General features: G+C 38.7%; 1 protein-coding gene and 1 long non-coding RNA gene across 2 annotated transcripts; both read right to left on the bottom strand.

Annotated features, from left to right (window-relative positions):
* Window positions 1-1781: 1781 nt before the first annotated feature.
* LOC134497464 (protein FAM133-like) lies at window positions 1782-14774 on the bottom strand. The gene is made up of 7 exons (XM_063303125.1): window positions 14698-14774; window positions 12034-12105; window positions 11488-11634; window positions 9305-9357; window positions 6815-6895; window positions 4246-4338; window positions 1782-2722 (listed from the first exon to the last, which is right to left on the bottom strand). The coding sequence occupies exons 2-7, from the start codon at window positions 12101-12103 to the stop codon at window positions 2672-2674; spliced, it is 495 nt and encodes a 164-aa protein (XP_063159195.1). The 5' UTR covers window positions 12104-12105; window positions 14698-14774; the 3' UTR covers window positions 1782-2671.
* LOC134497473 (uncharacterized) lies at window positions 3816-4226 on the bottom strand. The gene is made up of 2 exons (XR_010067917.1): window positions 4034-4226; window positions 3816-3949 (listed from the first exon to the last, which is right to left on the bottom strand). It is a non-coding gene; the product is annotated as an uncharacterized LOC134497473 (long non-coding RNA).
* Window positions 14775-18587: the final 3813 nt, after the last annotated feature.

Below are 18587 nucleotides of genomic sequence, written 5' to 3'. Positions count from 1 at the left end.
GTATAAAAATTTCAATCATAAATATATTCCATTTTCCCTCCCACATGGCAATCATTACTGGACCTTCATTGCATCAGTAGGCTGTCATCTAGCAGTACTGTTCAATGATGCAGAATGCACCCTACTGGGGCAAGATGGGTGAGAAGAGTTCCCAATGTACAAACTGCTGTGTTAGGTTTGTAAAACATTTCACAGATAAATTCCCATTTGTTCAGATCTTATCTCCACCTTAGCAGAAAATAGTTACTTGGACAATTTCTTGAAAGGCTACTTGGAATTCTTCTGATCTTGTGGACTCTGAGAAAGTGGATAGGATAATTAGCAGCATGAGCTCTGCCACTTGTGGGCTGGATCCATACCCTATGCTGGCTCCTTAGGGCAGACAAAGATTGGGTGAATGGCAGGATTTGAGATGATCAATGCCTTTCTTCAACCTTATCTTTTTAGGGAAGGTGTTGGAGAAGATGGTGGGGCTGCAGTTCCAATGTGCCCTGGAGAAATCAGATTCTTGATTGTCTGCAGTCAGAGTTCAGACCTAAGTATGGGACAGAAACTCTTGCAATGACCTCTATCAGGACCTGGAGAGCGTGTTACCTTCTGAGTCTATTAGATCTCTCAGCAGCATCTGATACCAACAACCATGGTGTGAGGCTGGAATACATGTGAGGGTTAAGAGTTAGAAGCACTATTTTGCGATAGCAAAGGAGAGTGATTTAGCTCTTGGCCACTGATTTACGGGGTGACTCAGAGTTTTGCTCCCCCCCTTTCCTCATCTTAGTTATCATCTCTGTGAAACCAGAGTGGGTCATCCACTGATTTGGGGTGACACTGATATACAGGATGTGCCCTTACTGATGTCTAGTAACAGTAAGAGATTGGATGGGACAAGAGAAATATCTCCTGGGTTCATGGCAGATTGAGTCCAGACCTAGGAGAGCCTTTTCCCAGCTTTGGCTGGTTCATTTTGGAATGACAATCACTCACACCCTCATTACTTTATGACTGCATTTCTGCAATGCACTCTTCTTAGGTGTGACTTTGAAGACTACACAGAAACTGGTACAGAATGCAGGAGACCACGTATAGGCAGGTGAGAGCTGCTTCAGCAGTGTAACACAAATATTACAGGCATTGCCAACAGGTTCCTGGGTTCAACTCAAGGATGTTGACAATGAACTGAAAAGCCATATACAGTATGGCCTGGGTTTAGGTTACAAAATGGACTGTCTCCATCAAATAGAATCTGCCTCTGCTGACCAAGCAATCTAAGAAAAATGCTGTGGCTCCCCTCTTTAAAAAGTTAGGGGATAGGAGCTTGGAGACAGGCATTCTTGGTAGCTATCCCATCCCCGTGGAATTATCTCCCCCAGAGATCCAGATGTCCCCAACCCTGTTAATGTTTAAAAACCCCAACCCTGTTAATGTTTAAAAACTCTTTCAATGAGCATTTGGAGAGTGAATAAGAACTATGTTTTAATTATTGATAAATATACATTTTAATTCATTTAAATTATTTAAATAAATTATTATTTTAAACAGTAATGGTACTGCTACTGTTTTAGATTTTTTGTGGTATACACGCCACATATAGTTATTTCAAAAAGGGTATAATATAAATAAAGGCAAAAATGAAGATGAACTACAGATCACTAGACCTTTTTCTTATTAAGTGTTTTGGGGAAAGAAAAAACTATGTAGGAGTAGTAATAGTTCTCAACAGCGTCGTTCTAATCCTATGCTTTCAAACTTGTTTATAGTTCACTAAAACAATTTACATCACATTCAGAAGCAGTATATTTTATTGGATTTCTCTTACAAAATGAAACTTCACATATTGTGAGATCATATATCACAACCGGTCTTTTAGTTACTCTATTAGACATATCATCACACTCCACTGAAATTGATAGCCCACTGAGATTTCCATAGGGTGGACTTTGATACATGCCTCTCTGTAGGAAAGGCTTGAATACAGATCAATGATAATCATACCAAAAAAGAGAACAAAAACCAAGCAGCAGTGGGAGGTAAGCTAATTTCATAACGTTCATTTAACAGCTGTACCATGCCAGAATTTTTAAATGAAATGCCTAGCATCTCATTAAATAAACTGACCTTAGAGTGTTACTAACTTTAGAAGGAAAACACTTTACAAAAGAAAATGATTTAAAAAGTCTTACTGAATGCCTTTAAAATGTACACTACTCAGAAAGAGGTATTTTGCTGTTTGCAAATATTCTCAATACTAAAAATACCTATATACATGGGTCTGCTTCTTTTTAAAGAGCTTCTTTGCTAGTATTTGGCTTTAATTGGAAAAATGACCACGGACAACTAATGGTAAAGTTGCATTCTGCATGCAATTTGGATATTCACAGTAGGCCGAAATTTCATCACATCCTCTCACTTTAATGAATGGCTATGCCTTCATCCTAGTTTGGTTAGGTTCTCTTCAACATCAATATGGCTCTTGGTTGATAAACTGTCACCAGTTATTTATTTTGCCCTTTTTAAAGGAGCTATCAATTATCTTCATAATGGGACAATTTCAACTCCTCATGCATCAAGATGTTCTTTCATGCCTCACCCTGAGCTTGTATTTGGTGCTTTAAGGAGCAGTATGACTAAATAAGCTGACAGACTTATTGGTCCTCATATAACAGCTTTTTTACTAAAAAGTAGAGTTCAAGAAATCAAGAAGTTCTGCACGGTTTCGATCTCGCTGAAAAAAAAAAATCAGTAATTAAAACCAAAATTTAAATGATCCAAAATCCATTTTGCAGGTCATTTTCCAAGACTATCCCCCAATAAATTGTACTCCAATTACTATTTTCAAATTAGTTATTCTGCTGTCCAGTCATTCATACCTGTGAAGGTACATAAATAAGTTTTAACTGCTGCATGTGAGAGAAATTAAGCTAAGAGATTTCTATAGATACTATGACTTTGTAACTAGTGTAGAAAGGGCAAATTAGTATTCCTAAAATTGTATGCACTTACATAATGTTACAAATTAAAAGATGGAAATTATATGCAACCAATCTATATTTAATAAATAAAAACTGGGACATTTAATACATTTTATCTCATCTCCTAAGAAAGAAGTGGGAAACTGAATTTGCCCAAAGGACTAGTTCCTCTTATTTCACATATCTCTGTGGGCCACATGAAATTTTCAACAGAGGGCGCTCCCTGCCTCTTGAACAAGAGCCTAATCCTCCCTGGCCTCTCTCTCTGTAGGAAGAGAAGGGGAATGACTATTCTCTGCCTCCTCTTGTCTCTGCAAAAATATGGGCATTCTGTCCTTCTGCACAGAATTAAGTGCAAGAAATGCCTTCTCAGGAAGGGATGGGGTTCTTCTGAAAGAAGCTTCTATAGACTAGATGTGGAAGCTCCACTCCTACCCTAGGAGGAGGTCTCTAGGCAACCTGAAGCAGAACTCCTGAAGGTCTGTTCAGATATTTTCAGGTGGCGTTTCAGAGGTGGGAAGAGAGTTAAGGTCCCCCTTCCCTTTCTTTTAGTCTCAAGGACAACAGTCAGCTCTTATAGCTATATATGAGAGGGAGGAACAGCTGTGGGAACTGCATAGTTAAGAGAATAAGAGATATTCTAAATAAATATTTCTCGCCATTTTTAATAATCTAATATAATAAAAATAAATATGATGGTCCACAAACCAAACAATTAACAGAGGACATAAAGTTAATATAGCTAAAGCAAGCTGACCAATTCTATGATACGACCTTGAGAAGACTAATTACATCATTTCCATTGTTCCGCGTTACTTAATTTTGTTTCAACATGGGATTTCCAAATCACATTCCATACATATCTCACTGTTCATAACCAGATATTGAATAGACTTGCATTGTCTGCCTTTCCTCTGATACTTTTCGACTCACCCCTCAAATTTCAGTGGCATCAACATTTTGTAAACTTGCGTGTGTGTCTGCAGGTTAGAGATAGCTGTTTTAATTTACAAGTATGTATACTCTTGCCTGCTTTTGAAGTAGCCCAACTACATAGGACTGACCTTATTTTTCAGGGGCTCCATTTTCTTTCCAAATTTAAATGTGCTGAACTACCAATATATTAAATGGAACATATAAGAAACAATATAGAAATGATCTATATTTTAGGATCATTACTAAATTTGAAATCATTGATACCCTAAAAGGTAATACAGCATAAATGCAGGTAAAATCATTTTTAAACATTTTTTTATATATTGATGAGAAATAATACCTCTTTATCCTTTTTACTCTTCTTTATTTTCATCTTAATTTTCTTTCCTGTGATCATACTGTAGTTATGATTCTTCTTTTTATCTTTGAGATACTAAAACAATACAATATCATGGTCCATAAATAAATACGTACATTTTAAATTATAACAATAAGGATTCATACATTATATTTCCCTTTTTAGTGTCAAAGCAATCACAAGGAAGTGTAAATTTGTGATGAATAAAACTTGATTAAAAAGAACATGAAACCAAAGCTAACTGATGTTCCCCAAACAAAAGAACACTGTTCCCAAGGAAACAACTTAAAAAAGAGGAAAGAGAAGATTTTTTTCCACAGGAACAAGACCTCCGCCCCATTTTTTTTAACCTTAGGAAATTTTAAATAAATTTGAGAAAGTATGCATATTAAGCAGTAAGGATGGTGTTTGTGTATACACACACACACACACACACACACACAGAGTAGATATATGTATATATGTATATATTTGTGTGTGTGTGTGTGTGTATGTATCTTGATTAGCCAAAGTAATGGTATATGAATATAGGACCCCGACTGTATTTAAAGAAAGAAACTGCAACACAAAGTCATCAATCAACTAAAAGTATATTATAGCCTTTTTCTCTATTTTCTTTGGGATGGTTAAAGCAAGAGTCCTGACTTGCATGTTCACTAAGTTAACATGGATGTCTTATTAGCCCCACTTACTGACACATACAATGCTAGCAAACATTGTCACCACTAAGAAAGCCTTCTAGCTTAGCATGGAATGTAAATTAATCCAACGAAAATATTGTAATGATTTCTGCCCAGAAATCTTAAGGTGCTTGGTAGACTAATTCCACCACTCTGTGCAAGGATATCAGAACATAAAGGAACTACCTTAGGCAAAGCAATGATAGCCCCCAATAGTAGGAAAAAGAAATGGGAGAAAGGAGCAGCATTTTTCCTCTCTCTTTTTTTCCTGGGTATTTTTTGCACCACTGGAAAAAACTGGAGAACTTGAACTTAATTTACTTCGGCTGATCTTAGAAAACTAAGCAAGGTCCTACCTGGTTAGTTCTTGGATGGGGAAAATGAGGAAACACGTTATAGTTGGGCAGATTTTTGGATACCACTCCAGATTTATGAAATTGGGTAGTATAAAAATTATGATATTAATAAATAAATAAGTTGGAAAAAAATAGTGGTAAATTACTTCCATATTGTTGTCAAGAAAATCACATGGACATGTCTATGAAGTCATCAGGGTCAAGTTTGATTGAAAGGGGACTACCTATGTACCAGTGCTGATCTTAATTTCCCATACACATTTTTGGGCAGAACACAACTGGTGACAAGGGTAATCTTGAGCCTTTCAATTCTTCACCTTTTTGCCTCCCCCAGTGCCCCAGTTCCAATATAGCAGAGGCAAACATTTCAGAGATTTCCCCAGGGTTATTCTATCATCAGATCTCCCACTCCAAAAGAAGATCTCTCTGTCTCCCTCCTCAAAAGAGCTAATCTAATCTATGACTTAGATCAAATATGGTCTTGCTCTCTCAGTGATCACATAATTGGAGCTTTCCAAAACAATGTTCAAATCACAGGAAAAAACAGGGGATCTGAATATAGTCCAGGACAGAGGTAGGAAACTTGGTATCCCCTGTATTTGTTAATTTCAACTCCCATCACCTAAATACCAAGTGCTGAAGTACCTTTATGGTATATATGTAATTAACCATAATTCATTTCCATAGTCTAGAATTATAGTTAACTTTCACTGGAATAAAAATCACTAGCTCAAAGCTAATACCAAGTGACATGATGCCCTTGCCTTCCTGACATAACTGTTTTATGTAACTCAAACTGTTTTATGTAACTCAATCTGGTCATTCTTTCTGATGAAATTCATTCTGTTCTATCACATCCGACACTCTAGAGCAGAGTTTCTCCACCAGGGTTCTGTGGAACCCTAGGGTTCTGCAAGAGGTCATTAGGGGTTCCCTGGGAGATCACGATTAATTTAAAAAATTATTTCAAATTTGGGTGACTTCACATTAAAGAGGTAAGCTTCATTCTTTATTTTTAGTTTAAGAACACTGTTGATGCATCTATACAGGCCTACCCATGAAATGAATATAATAATTTTGTAACTTCTGGCCTATATTTGAACCTGAATGTCCAGGGGTTCCCTGAGGCCTGAAAAATACTTCAAGGGTTTCTCCAGGGTCAAAAGGTTGAGAAAGGCTGCCCTAGTAGTATGGTTACAGAGTCAAAGTCAGATTGATGAGTTTGGGTTGAAATCTCTAATTTAAACTTAAAGTGAATTTGAGTCAATCATTACTGATTAAGTCTAATTGCCCAAATGCTCATTTGAGGGCTCAAAGGTGGGGAATCAGGTATGCCATCCTTGAGTTACTTGGAGAAATGGGCCATAAAAAAAAATAACCATAAAATAGCATAATAGTAAGATATGGTCTGAGAATTACAGAAAACAGGTAATCAAAGTCATTCCATTCACTTTTCAGACTATCTAATTCTGAGAAGATAAAGAACAGAGGGTTTGCATTCAGTTTTGCACTTACCTTAGAAAGCTGTACAGGACCTGATTTCTCTTTCTTTTTCTTCTTTTCTTTCTTTTTTTTCATCTTTCCTTTTTTCCTTTTCTAATAAAAAATAAACAGATACCTGACAATTTGACTGGTTGATTATATGCCATCAAGTCATTTCTGACTCTTAGCAATCACATAGATAGATTGCTTGACAATCTGTCCCTAACCTGATCCTGTCCCTAACCTGGTCCTTCAGTTCTTCCAACACTGCACCACTTGCCACTGTAACAGAGTCTACCCACCTTGCTGCTGGTCGTCCTCTTCTCTTTCCTTCGATCTTCCCCAGCATCAGAGCCTTGTTCATTTGTGCCTCAAGTGAGAACTCTGGGTTGATTTGTTTGACAATCTGTTTGTTTTCTTGGCTGTCCACGGTATTCTCAGAGTGTTCTCAAATACCAATGTTCAAAAGCATCAATACTTTTCCTATTCTGCTTCTTCAAAGTCCAGCTTTTGCTTCCATAGGGAATATCATGGATTATCCATGTGGTTTTCTTGGTAAAAGTACAGGAGAGAATCAATTCTCATGTAGCATGAATTGATGCCTTTGTCACTGTCACTAAAGTGTTCATCTGCCTCCAGCATCTTCCTTTATCACTGCTGCCAGATATAGGTGCCTCCTTGCTTTAGCTGGGCAGCTGGGAAGACCTTCACACCTTTGGTGACCCTGCTGCAAATATATACTCTTGGTTCCCAATGTTCTTCACTCATCCTCCCAGGAACAACCCCTGCCATGATGAACCTGACAATTACCTTACACAAAATCTAAGTGCCTATCACCAGCCCATATCAATTTAGCTGTTTTCCTCAATTAAGGGGAAAAATGCAACTTGATGATGAGAACAATACTGTTAATATAAAGATTAAATTAGAAATTGGTCACAGAAAACTGAAATATATCTGCATAAGTTCCAGAGTTACTATATGAATCTAACAGATCAATTACTCATCTTCCAAAGACAGAACGTGGTGCAGTGGTTAAGATGATGGGTTGGTACCAGGGAGATCCAGATTCAAATCAACCCTCAGCCATAGAGCACACTAGGCAACTTATCAGAGATTTGGAAGCTACCTTGGAAGTCTTTTAGTCTAACCTAGAGCCCAGGCCAGGAATCCTCAGACCATCCCAGATAAATAGCTGCCCAACTTCTCTTTGAAAACATCCAGTGATGGAGCACCTAAGATTCCAAGAGGCAGGTGGTCAGGAAATTCCTCCTTATTTCTAGTTTGGATCTCCCTCTATAAAGCTTCCACCCACTGGTTCTTGACCTACCCTCAGGCCCTATGAAGAATAAATCCACATTCTCTTCCCTGTGACAGCCCTTCCAGTATGTCTACCCTTAGACCTCCCTCCTCCAGGTTTAATTTAAAGCCCACTAGATGACCTAAGTAAGATGTCTTCCATTCTTCCCAATCTTGCAAGGTACAGCCCTTCCTGCAGATGGTTCAGGAATCCAAGTTTTCTTGATGACACAATTCTTGAAGCCAGCAGTTCACCTCTAGAATCATCCATTCCTTCCTTAGGCCATAATCTTCAGTTGGAATTATGGATGAAAACATCACCTGTACTCCAGGCCCTTTTGTTTTCCTGCCTAGCTCCTTGTAGCCCCTTGATATTATTCCTAGGCTCTTTCTGGCATTTATTTATTCCAAAATGAAAAAAAGAAAGGGCAAATGGCTTTTAACCAGTCTCTGTTTCTCAGCCCAACATGCTTCATTGGATTGCTGTTATGGAGAAAAACAGAAGAAGGGAGTACTATGCATACCACCTTTAGCTCCTGAACAAAAGATAGATATAAATCTAACAAAAAAAAATTAACTGGGGGAATGGGGTTCTTAAGTCTCTCAATCTATAAGAAATAATAACATGATACCATTTTGGTGCTCAATATCTTCCCAGACAAGCTCTTTTAACTGTGACCTAGGTGTTAAAGGTAACCTAATTATATAAATAAAATATGGGACTTCCTTTGTCTCTCATGATACATTGTAGCGAGAAATTGCTTTCTAGAGGCCTTGTGATGGACACTGTCTATGCTAGATGCCTACTATAAGAGGCACACATCTCATATCATATGAATAACTTCAGTCGATGTAATTGGTGGACTGGCTGATTACTAAGATATTATTCCCATGAATTTGGTTATACATCATTGAGTCAGCTGAAAAGCAAATAACCATCATATGACCAAAGTGATGATGACAGCTGTTGGGGAAAGTCTGTGGAGAAAAAAGGAAGTAAGCCTGCCCCATGTGATGTTGCCAACTTCTGTTAAGAGGGAGTTGCTCCCAAGCAGTACTATCAATACATTGCTTGAGTGAAATTTATTTTCTGGCTGAATCTAAAGTAGTAATGACAAATTTTGATATAACTAATAACAACACATATGAGCTTTTCCTTTATAATGGGTATGAATCACATGTACACTACTGTTCATTTCACTGCTGTATTAATTTTAGTTTTACCTTTTTGTTGTGTTTTTCCTTTTTCCTCTTCTTTGCTTTTAATTTTGGAGAATCTAAGTATTAAAAATTTAACAAAAGCATATTAAGGCTTGAACAATATTAGATAAAGAGGAGTTTGTTATTAAAATCAAGATACAAAATTTTCAGGAATTTTATTATTGGAATATTAATGCACAGGTCCTTGCCATATACTGGAAAGGGAAGGCTATTTCTTATCTTGGATGATTCACAAAATGATGGGGATTTGTTTAGGACAAAGCTGGGTATTGCGTGAACAGTGATTAACTTAATTTGCTCTTCCCTTACTTATATGGATGTTTCTGTTTCAGGTCTGTTTGGTGTGTGTGTGTGTGTTTTCTTTTTCTTTTCCAGAAAAAGAAGGAAAGAAAATAAAAGAAAACTTTACTTGAAGTATGTGTAACATAATGGTTAATCTATTGGGCCAGGAGTGGGAAGATCCAGACACAAGTCCTCACTCAACTATGGAAACTTATTTGGTGACATTTGGCCAGCCATTATTTTTAAGTCTACCCTATTTCTTCTTGTGGGAAAAAAAATACAGAAGGAAATATTATGTACATTGCCCCAAGCTCTGATGTGAATTTAAAAAATAAACAATACTGTAATTTTGGTACATTATGCACTAGGTGGAATGGGCTGCATATTCAGATATTTCCTAACTCTTGTCATTGACAGCCTCCAGCTAGCTAAAGAATTACATCTTACTATGAAATTCACTCCAAGATAACAATGAGATTGAATTTGTTGAAACCGTTTCACCGAATTAAAAGCAATTACTATCCTAGGGTAACGGATTATTGGATTATTAGTCCTTGAGGGTACAATCTTGGAAGCTGCTGCTTATGTCAATGTGGGTTAGGTGACATTTCCCCCTAAAGTCCATTTGCAATGAATGCCCACTGCCAGCAGCAATAACAGATGAATTACCTAAGCCCACCTTTTGGCGGAGTCTGAAGACCTGGCTCTGCCCCCTCGCTTGGGGTGGAGAGGGGAATAGATCTACATGGGGATGGTTGCTATAGACCACTCCTCCCACACTTGGACTGTTTTAGACCACCTGGATTCTTTATTTTTACCTTATTTATATTATTATTGTATTTTTTTCTGTGTATTTTATTGTTTTTAATCGATTGTTGTAAACCGCCCAGAGTCCCCAGATGGGAGGAGATGGGCAGGGACAAATTAGATAAATAAAGAAATAAAAGAAATAAAGAAATAAAATGTCAGTTGATTTTCTGTACTCACCAGTAAACATCAATACATTGGCATTATTTCACTACAACAAATATTTATATTTCATTTTTTAAATATCTGCTTCGGAATAATCAATTACAGGTAGTCCTCACTTAACCATCCTAATTGGGACTGGCAACTCTGTCACTAAGTGACACAGCTGTTAAGCAAAACATCAAGCATTTTGCTCCCCTTGGCGACAGCAGTTCTGGCAGTCCTAGTTGCTGTCATTGAGCAAATCCCACACAGTTGTTAGGCGAGGACTCACCCGGATCCAAGCCATTCTTGGAAGAAGGTAAAGGACTGCCTCCACTTCAACCACCCCCACCCACCTATCTCTCCCCATCTCTGCCCTTTTGGCTGCCCACCTACCCACTGCTGCCCCTGCCCACTGCTGCTCCCACTGCACCATGTTCTACAACCAGCTGGGGCCTTCTTTCAGTCCCCCTTCTTCTGCAAAAGAAGGACACAGCCGGTGGGCGAAAGGCCCCAGATGCACTGGCATGAAAGAAGGCCCCGCAAGTAGTGTTGCTCAGTGCACAATGTGCAAGCCTGGGGGGGATTTCCACAGTGCCTCTCCCACACGTGGCCAGGATGGTGAGCCCAGCAGAGGATTGGCAGGCAAAGACAACGATGAAGGTCAGCTAGGGGTGGAGGGGGCGATGGTGGCAGGGGGAATGGTTGTAAACGTGAGTGGGCCTGAATTTTGTTCACATGACCACAGGGGTGCTGCAATGGCTGGAACTTCGAGGACCAGTCGCAAGTCCACTTTTTCAGCGCCATTGTAATTTCAAACAGTCACTGAACAAATGGACGTTAAGCAAGGACTACCTGTATTTACTTCTGCTCAGTAAACATTTGTATTGGCTATATAACACCTAAAGGTACCATCTACAAAATAAATTTTATAACTAATAAAGGAATCCTACCTCTGCTACTTGAACTGCTTCTGCTATGTGAGGCAGAAGACCTGGAAGAAGACCTTGAAGAGGAGGATGTTGAAGAACTAGAAGATGTTGAAGAAGAGATAGAGGAGGATCTGCTTCTGCTTCGCTTCCTTTTCCTTTTACCTGCCTCTAAGGAAAAAAAAAGTACAGGAAGGCTGATTAGGATTTCCCTTTTCATATGTTAGATAGTATTAGTGTTAGATACTCCTTTAAATGCTTGTCAGCTATCCTTAGCATTGAGTGACTGAAGCATGTATTAAGTAAATAACAGCTAAATAAAAAATAAGCAAATAAATACATGGATAAATTAAGTTTATTTAAGCTTAAGGGATCAAGCTTAAATAATAAATTTATTGAATGGTCAGAACACTGAAATTGGAAAATTGGTTCTACATTATTAACTTTAGTAGGTTTTAAAAAAATATTACTAAAAGTTCCACCTGGGCTAGCGTTTAGCTTGTATCAGAATCAAAACTCCAATATGATCATTACTGAAGCTACTATTACAGGGACAACAATCATTCTTACCTCTGGCTTTTGTTTTCTCTTGTGATGTTGCACACAGCATCCCATCCTTTTCTTCATCATGGTCATCCATATCTGTGAGACATTATATAAATTATATAATCACAGAGTTGCAAATATTATTTTTCCTAAAGAAATGGAAATTACCTGTTAACTCCCACTGCCTATTTCTAACTGCCAATACACTCTGCTCCTGAATTATAATCAGTAGAGCTTCCTTAAAGGTCAGTTTCAACATAACATTTTGTGGCTCTAGAAAGCATCTAGGAAAGATTTCCATAAGTACTTATGTAACAACACTGATTATTCTAATGGACCATCCATGCAACTTGCTTGTAGCCCTGACTCTACACTGCTTTAAATTTATGGCCAAATTTGCACAACACACTAAATCACAAGCTAACCAATCACATTTTAGCCTACTTACACGTACATAGTTTGGTTAATTTACAGCTTAATCACAAGAAATCAGAAAACTGGGCTAATGCAGTAATTCCATGCACACATAATCTAATTCTTTCAAGCGATAATCAACTTCATAGGTTTCTTTACAGGATAAATTTGTTATCATATTAATATAGGCAAATTTCCTTATATTTAAGGAGGAGGCTTCTGAAAAGTTGCTGTTGAATGGTAAAGAATATATACTATATAGTATAGTAATTATATATTATTTATATATATTATATATTATAGTAATTATTTTTGTGAGCTAATTGCAACAAAATTTCATTTTAATGTGCACTTGTGTACAGTGGAATGACGATAAAAGTCTATTCTATTCTATTCTATTCATATTGTGTAAGGCATTTTTGATATGAATTGTGAGTGCAGAGTTTATACAAAATTTACAGTAGTCCAAATTAATTGCCCCTTACTTCACACTTCATTCCCAATTTTTGGAACTTATACACAAGCGAAACTACTTCTAGGTTAATTCTGCATCTTTTACCAGATGTACATTGGTTGTCTACACCTAACTTGATTTATCTCACTATGGTTTTATTATTATTGTAATTTGTTTTGTTCACAAAATACAAATAATTACAAACTAACAAAAGTGGCTGAAGCTACATGAGATCAAACCATAAACTAGCTAGTCACATTAGTGAATTGTGTTGTGTGATCCCAGCTTGTATCATATAGCCAAGTACCTCCAATAACCGTATCAATCTATCATAGCAAATCCAAACAACAGTATCAAGGAATCCTAAACATATTCTTTATGGAACAGTTTTTCATTAAAGGCCACAGAGTTGCCATGTTCATAAAGTGTTGCCCTTAGTCTCATGTTTAATCAATCAATCAACACATATGCTACTTTATGAACATTTATGTATGACATTTTATGAAGAACTGTCTAAAGAAACTTTCAGATAAAGATTAAATACAACGGAAAAAGAAGAAATAGAAGTAATTAGAGGACAATTTTTAATTACTTTCAGTCATAAACACTAAAGAATGGTTATTATATTTTTGTGCCAAAACCTTTATGGAAATACTGGTTTTGAGGAGACCACTGAGAACTTCAAAGGTTGGTAGGAAATACTTGCACTGGAAACGAAACCCAATATATGACAGCCTTCCTCAGGTGCACTTAGCTTCAATTTCTATTATGAGATTTGAATTTTAATACACTGAGCACCAGGTAGGAAAAGTCTGGTATAGAGCTTAAAAGGGGCGATCATATAAAGAAGTTAAATGGTTTTGTCAGGAGATTGCTGACTGAAACCAGCGTATTAAAGGGTGAAAACAAATAATAGAGAGGATTAGATTCCTGTACCTGTGAAGTTACCAAGGAACATGGACCATTTTTTCCCCAAAGAAACAAAGAACCTCACTTTTCTAATATGGTAAAAGAAGAAACACATGCATGACAGAGATAGAATGTTTTTGTATGATTCACTAAGTCATAAATTAGCCAATTTATTTTAGTCAAACGTTGCAGAAACCCAGTCTGTGTATTTCATTTATGCTTCACTGTGTCATGTGAAGCCAGAAAATGATGCAGTAAACCCCAGTGAAAATATAGCAAGCAAGGTAAGCACCAAAGATTGTTCTAAACAGCAACTCATAACAGCTTACACTGTTTTATATCTCTTGGCCTTTGAAGTACCATGAGTCTCCTTTGTTTTCACCTTTTTCCTCTTAAAGGAAAAAATTATCCCCATGCAGGTGCATGGAAAAGACGGTTGTATTTACCCTTTATTCACAAAAGAAGAAATGATGACTGCAATCTCTCTCTTCAATAACAAGCTACGTGCAAATACCAGTGTGGTCGTGGCAAACACTCCGAACTTATTTTGCACGGGGTGCCTCTAAAGGCTCTCGGTTACAGTAGAGACATTGTGCGATTCTCTCTCCCACCACCACACCCATATACACACTTTTCCCCGCAACCAGAGTTCCTCGATCTTATTTGCGCTCGTGAGTTTCGGCTCCCATCGCCGTTTCAATCGGGAAGACGGCGCTCGTAATACTTAGGATTATGATTGCGAGTTATTATGCGTAACGCATTCCCAGAACTAGGCGTTGTGCAGATACATCGAGAGCCACAACAGATTGTCCAGCAAGCGAGAGAAGCCCACCTACAACTTCTCCTCCGGCTACTCAGGACGGGACTCTGTGGTAGACACGAAGGCGGCGGCGGCGGCGGCGGCGACTTACGAGAAGCAGCCACCGCAGCCCCGAGTTCTCCATGAACCCGGAACCACAATGAGGAGCACCGCCGCCTGCCGGGACGAGGCCGGAGCCCACATCCGGGAAATGATTGCAAGCGAATATCATCCGGCCGTGCGCGCTTCCCGCTGCCTCTAGGCAGTTGTGAACGCTGCTCACAGCAGAGGAAGAAGGGGACGAGGGAAGTGTGCGCTTGCGTCTTAAGCGGCTTGGACGGTCCTTGAAGGACGCGGCGAGCGGCAAACCACTCAACCGCCTTTTAGGCTCGTTTATGAGTGCGTAGTTTGGGTTTCGGTCTTATGAACCCTGGAAACTGGTTTGAGTAAACCATTGTTAGGCTAGCAATAAGTTGTTGTTAGTTGCCGTAGAGTCGTTTACGACTCATGGCGACCCTGTGTATAACAGAACGAAATGAGTACAATAAGTAGACGGGTGCAGTGCGACCACAAGCTGGATGTAGAGAAGCGCTGATCCTATGCACCCCCATCTCTAGCAGGCTTTGGCATAAAAACTAGGCTCCGTATTTTAGCACAAAGTCAGTGCCAATAACCTTCAAATCCGTGACTAATAGACCATTCCATGCATGGGATGTGATCTCTGATTTGCAATAATTTCAGTAGATTCTAGAGAAAATTGTGCAGAGCCATACCTTAAATCCATCTTTTGCATCTTCTTGTGTGATGCAGGCATTAAAAATTAATGGATTTGCTGCTGTTAATCGATTATTCGTGCAGGCAGATGTGATCTAAGTTGGGACAATAGTTGGATGATGGTTCCATTTAAAAATCAGAAAGATCTATGCATTAGATCTTCATTTTTGCACTGGGCTACCAAAAATATGACTATCATGAGTGCACTGATACAATTTGATTATAACTGTACGTTTGATCCCATCTAAAAATCATTACGACCATCAATTCCATCTGTAACTTTCATCAAGAGCTGAAAGATCAGCTTGAAAATTCTGAAGGCAACAGAAAATGTGGCAATTTTTCCATTCTTCATAGTTCTTAACTAAGTTTGGCTTCAAATGAAGCTGGTGAGAGACGATAGAGTACAGTATAAATAGAGACTTATAACATTTGGCTTAATTCGAAAGGATCATTCTGTTAATATCTAATGGTCAATTGGAATGTGATGGACTGGGGGCAAGCTGTTGCACTGACAGAAGCAGTGGCCTGAAGTTTTTAACAGTTTCCTTACTTAGGAGCCATATTAGAGCTGTTATGGAAGTACTTTGAGCAGCATGGTGGATATAGACTGTGTTTCCCCAATCTTGAAGCATGAGCTTCACTGTTTCATTTGCTGGTGTTAATGACTGCAGAATTCCAGTTCCATACCCTAGACGTTGCTATTATACCAAGAAAAAAATCACTATATAAGGGGCACTGACATATAAAGTTCAAGCAAATGCAGGGAGATGGTAAAATATCTCTGCACATTAGGTTTCTTGGTTAAATTTGCTGTTTGAAATTTCCTTGCAATACTTGTGAATTGCAATCCTTTCTCTTAGGTAAAAGTATGGTACTTTCAGATTTTGTTGTTGTTTATTAGTTTAGTCGCTTCCGACTCTTCATGACTTCATGGACCAGCCCACGCCAGAGCTTCCTGTTGGTCGTCAACACCCCCAGCTCCTCCAGGGACGGGTCTGTCACCTCTAGAATATCATCCATCCACCTTGCCCTTGGTCGGCCCCTTCCTTTTGCCCTCCACTCTCCCTAGCATCAGCATCTTCTCCAGGGTGTCCTGTCTTCTCATGATGTGGCCAAAGTATTTCATTTTGCCTTTAATATCATTCCCTCAAGTGAGCAGTCTGGCTTGATTTCCTGGAGGATGGACTGGTCAATCTGATTTCGGTGTTGTCCATCTGGTGAAGTCCATGCATAAAGCCGTCTCTTAGGTTGTTGGAAGAGAATGTTTGTTATGCAGAGTGAGTTGTCTTGGCAAAATTCTATCAGCCTATGTCCTGCTTCATTTTGTTCTCCCAGGCCATGCTTACCTGTAATTCCAGGTGTCATTTGACTGCCCACCTTAGCATTCCAGTCTCCCGTGATGAAAATAACATCTCTTTTAGGTGTGTTGTCCAGTAGGTGCTGCAGATCCTCATAGAACTGCTCTACCTCAGCTTCTTCAGCATCTGTGGTTGGGGCGTATATTTGGATCACTGTGATGTTAGATGGCTTGCCCTGGATTCGAATTGAGATCATTCTATCGTTTTTTGGATTGTATCCAAGCACTGCTTTAGCCACTTGACTATTAATTATGAAGGCTACTCCATTTCTTCTGTGGTCCTCTTGTCCACAGTAGTAGATCTGGTGGTCATTTGATGTGAAGTGGCCCATTCCAGTCCATTTCAGTTCACTGACGCCCAAAATGTCTATTTTGAATCTTGACATCTCACCAATAACCACATCCAATTTGCCCTGGCTCATAGATCTTACATTCCAGGTTCCAATGGTGTGTTGATCCTTAGAACATCAGATTTGCCGTTCACCACCAGCACCGTCGGCCCCTAGCCGTCCTTTCGGCTTTGAGCTAGCTGCATCATCACATCTGGGGCTAGTTGAACTCATCCTCTGTTCCTCCCCAGTAGCATTTGACCATCTTCCGACCTGGGGCTCTCATCTTCCGATGGTATACCGACATATCTCTGGTTGTTCCGATCCATTTAGTTTTCATGGCAAGAATACTGGGGTGGGTTGCCATTACCCAGGGATCGTGTTTAGTCTGACCTCTCTGTCATGACCTTCCCGTCTTGGGTGGCCCTTCACGGTTTAGCTCATGGCATCATTGAGGTGCTCAAGCTCCAGCACAACAAGGTAATGATCCTTTGCTGAAGACTTTCAGATGTAGATAATTTATAGCAGACAGCTTAAATCTACTTCCATCCTATCATTAGGCCAAAGCCAGGACAAAACAATATTAATTTTGGAACTAGAAACATTTTTCTCTTCAAAATACCTTTTAATAAAAATAAAACTTTTTTACAAACTTGCATTCTAGGGATAGATGATTTATGTATCCATTTTTTCTTTTTCTTTTCTTCTTTTATCTATTATGTGCCATCTACAGAAAGCAGAAGAGCACTAGAGGAGAGCTGGCATTCACAGCAGAATATCTGTAATCATCTCTCCTATGTCCTTAGATGTTATCTGTTCCTCCCCAATTCATTTTAGATATTTTTTTCTGTGCAGATGGACACACAGAGAAAGCATTTATGCAGGTGGCACTGTCGAAAATACTGGATACAGACCGAAAAACAAGGAAAGTTTTCCAAAAAGTTCTCTGAATTCAGGAGAAGGTTCCAACTTTGAATTGGTATACTAAAGGATGCCAATGGAGAGATAGTTACTGATTCATAGAATATCAGACCTGGAAGGAATATTTTGAAATTCTATACAGTAGGAATGTCAACATCTGAGATACCTTAGAAGATATGTTCTCTAATTACAGCAATTGGGCACTGGTAGTTGAGTGGCATATAAATTATCATCATCATCATCATCTCAAGTACTATAAGAAAATGTTAGATCAGCACTCCAGTCATTATCAAATTAGAAGGCTACAGGAATTTATGGAATATGTACAGAAATACAGCAGACAACTGAAGAAGAATCTATAAAGGTTCTAACTATGCCAGCAAATCTGGAGTGGCCAACACATTGGAAGAGGTCAGTCTACATACCAATGCTAAAGAAAGGAGACTTAACAGAGTATGTAATCTACTGTATTGTACAATAACCTTAATTTCACATGCTAGCAAAGTAATGCTTAGGGTCATCTAACTCAGATTAGAGCTCTGCATGGAAAGGGAAATGCCAGATGTTCAACCTGGCTTTAGAAAAGGGTCACTGTCATGTTCACTGTTTCAATGTGCA

The sequence above is a fragment of the Candoia aspera genome, chromosome 1, assembly GCF_035149785.1.
Source record: "Candoia aspera isolate rCanAsp1 chromosome 1, rCanAsp1.hap2, whole genome shotgun sequence".
Classification (NCBI taxonomy): Eukaryota; Metazoa; Chordata; class Lepidosauria; order Squamata; family Boidae; genus Candoia; species Candoia aspera.
Note: the sequence above shows the minus strand (reverse complement) of the source record. Positions and strands in the feature narration are given on the sequence as shown.

Excerpts from the sequence above, each read along its gene's own strand:
- LOC134497464 (XM_063303125.1), bottom strand. The coding sequence starts at position 12,103 with ATGGATGACCATGATGAAGAAAAGGATGGGATGCTGTGTGCAACATCA. Across the intron at positions 11,635-12,033 it reads AGAGAAAACAAAAGCCAGAG|AGGCAGGTAAAAGGAAAAGG; the intron begins GTAAGAATGATT and ends TTTTTTCCTTAG. Across the intron at positions 2,723-4,245 it reads AGAGTAAAAAGGATAAAGAG|CGAGATCGAAACCGTGCAGA; the intron begins GTATTATTTCTC and ends TTTTTTTTTCAG.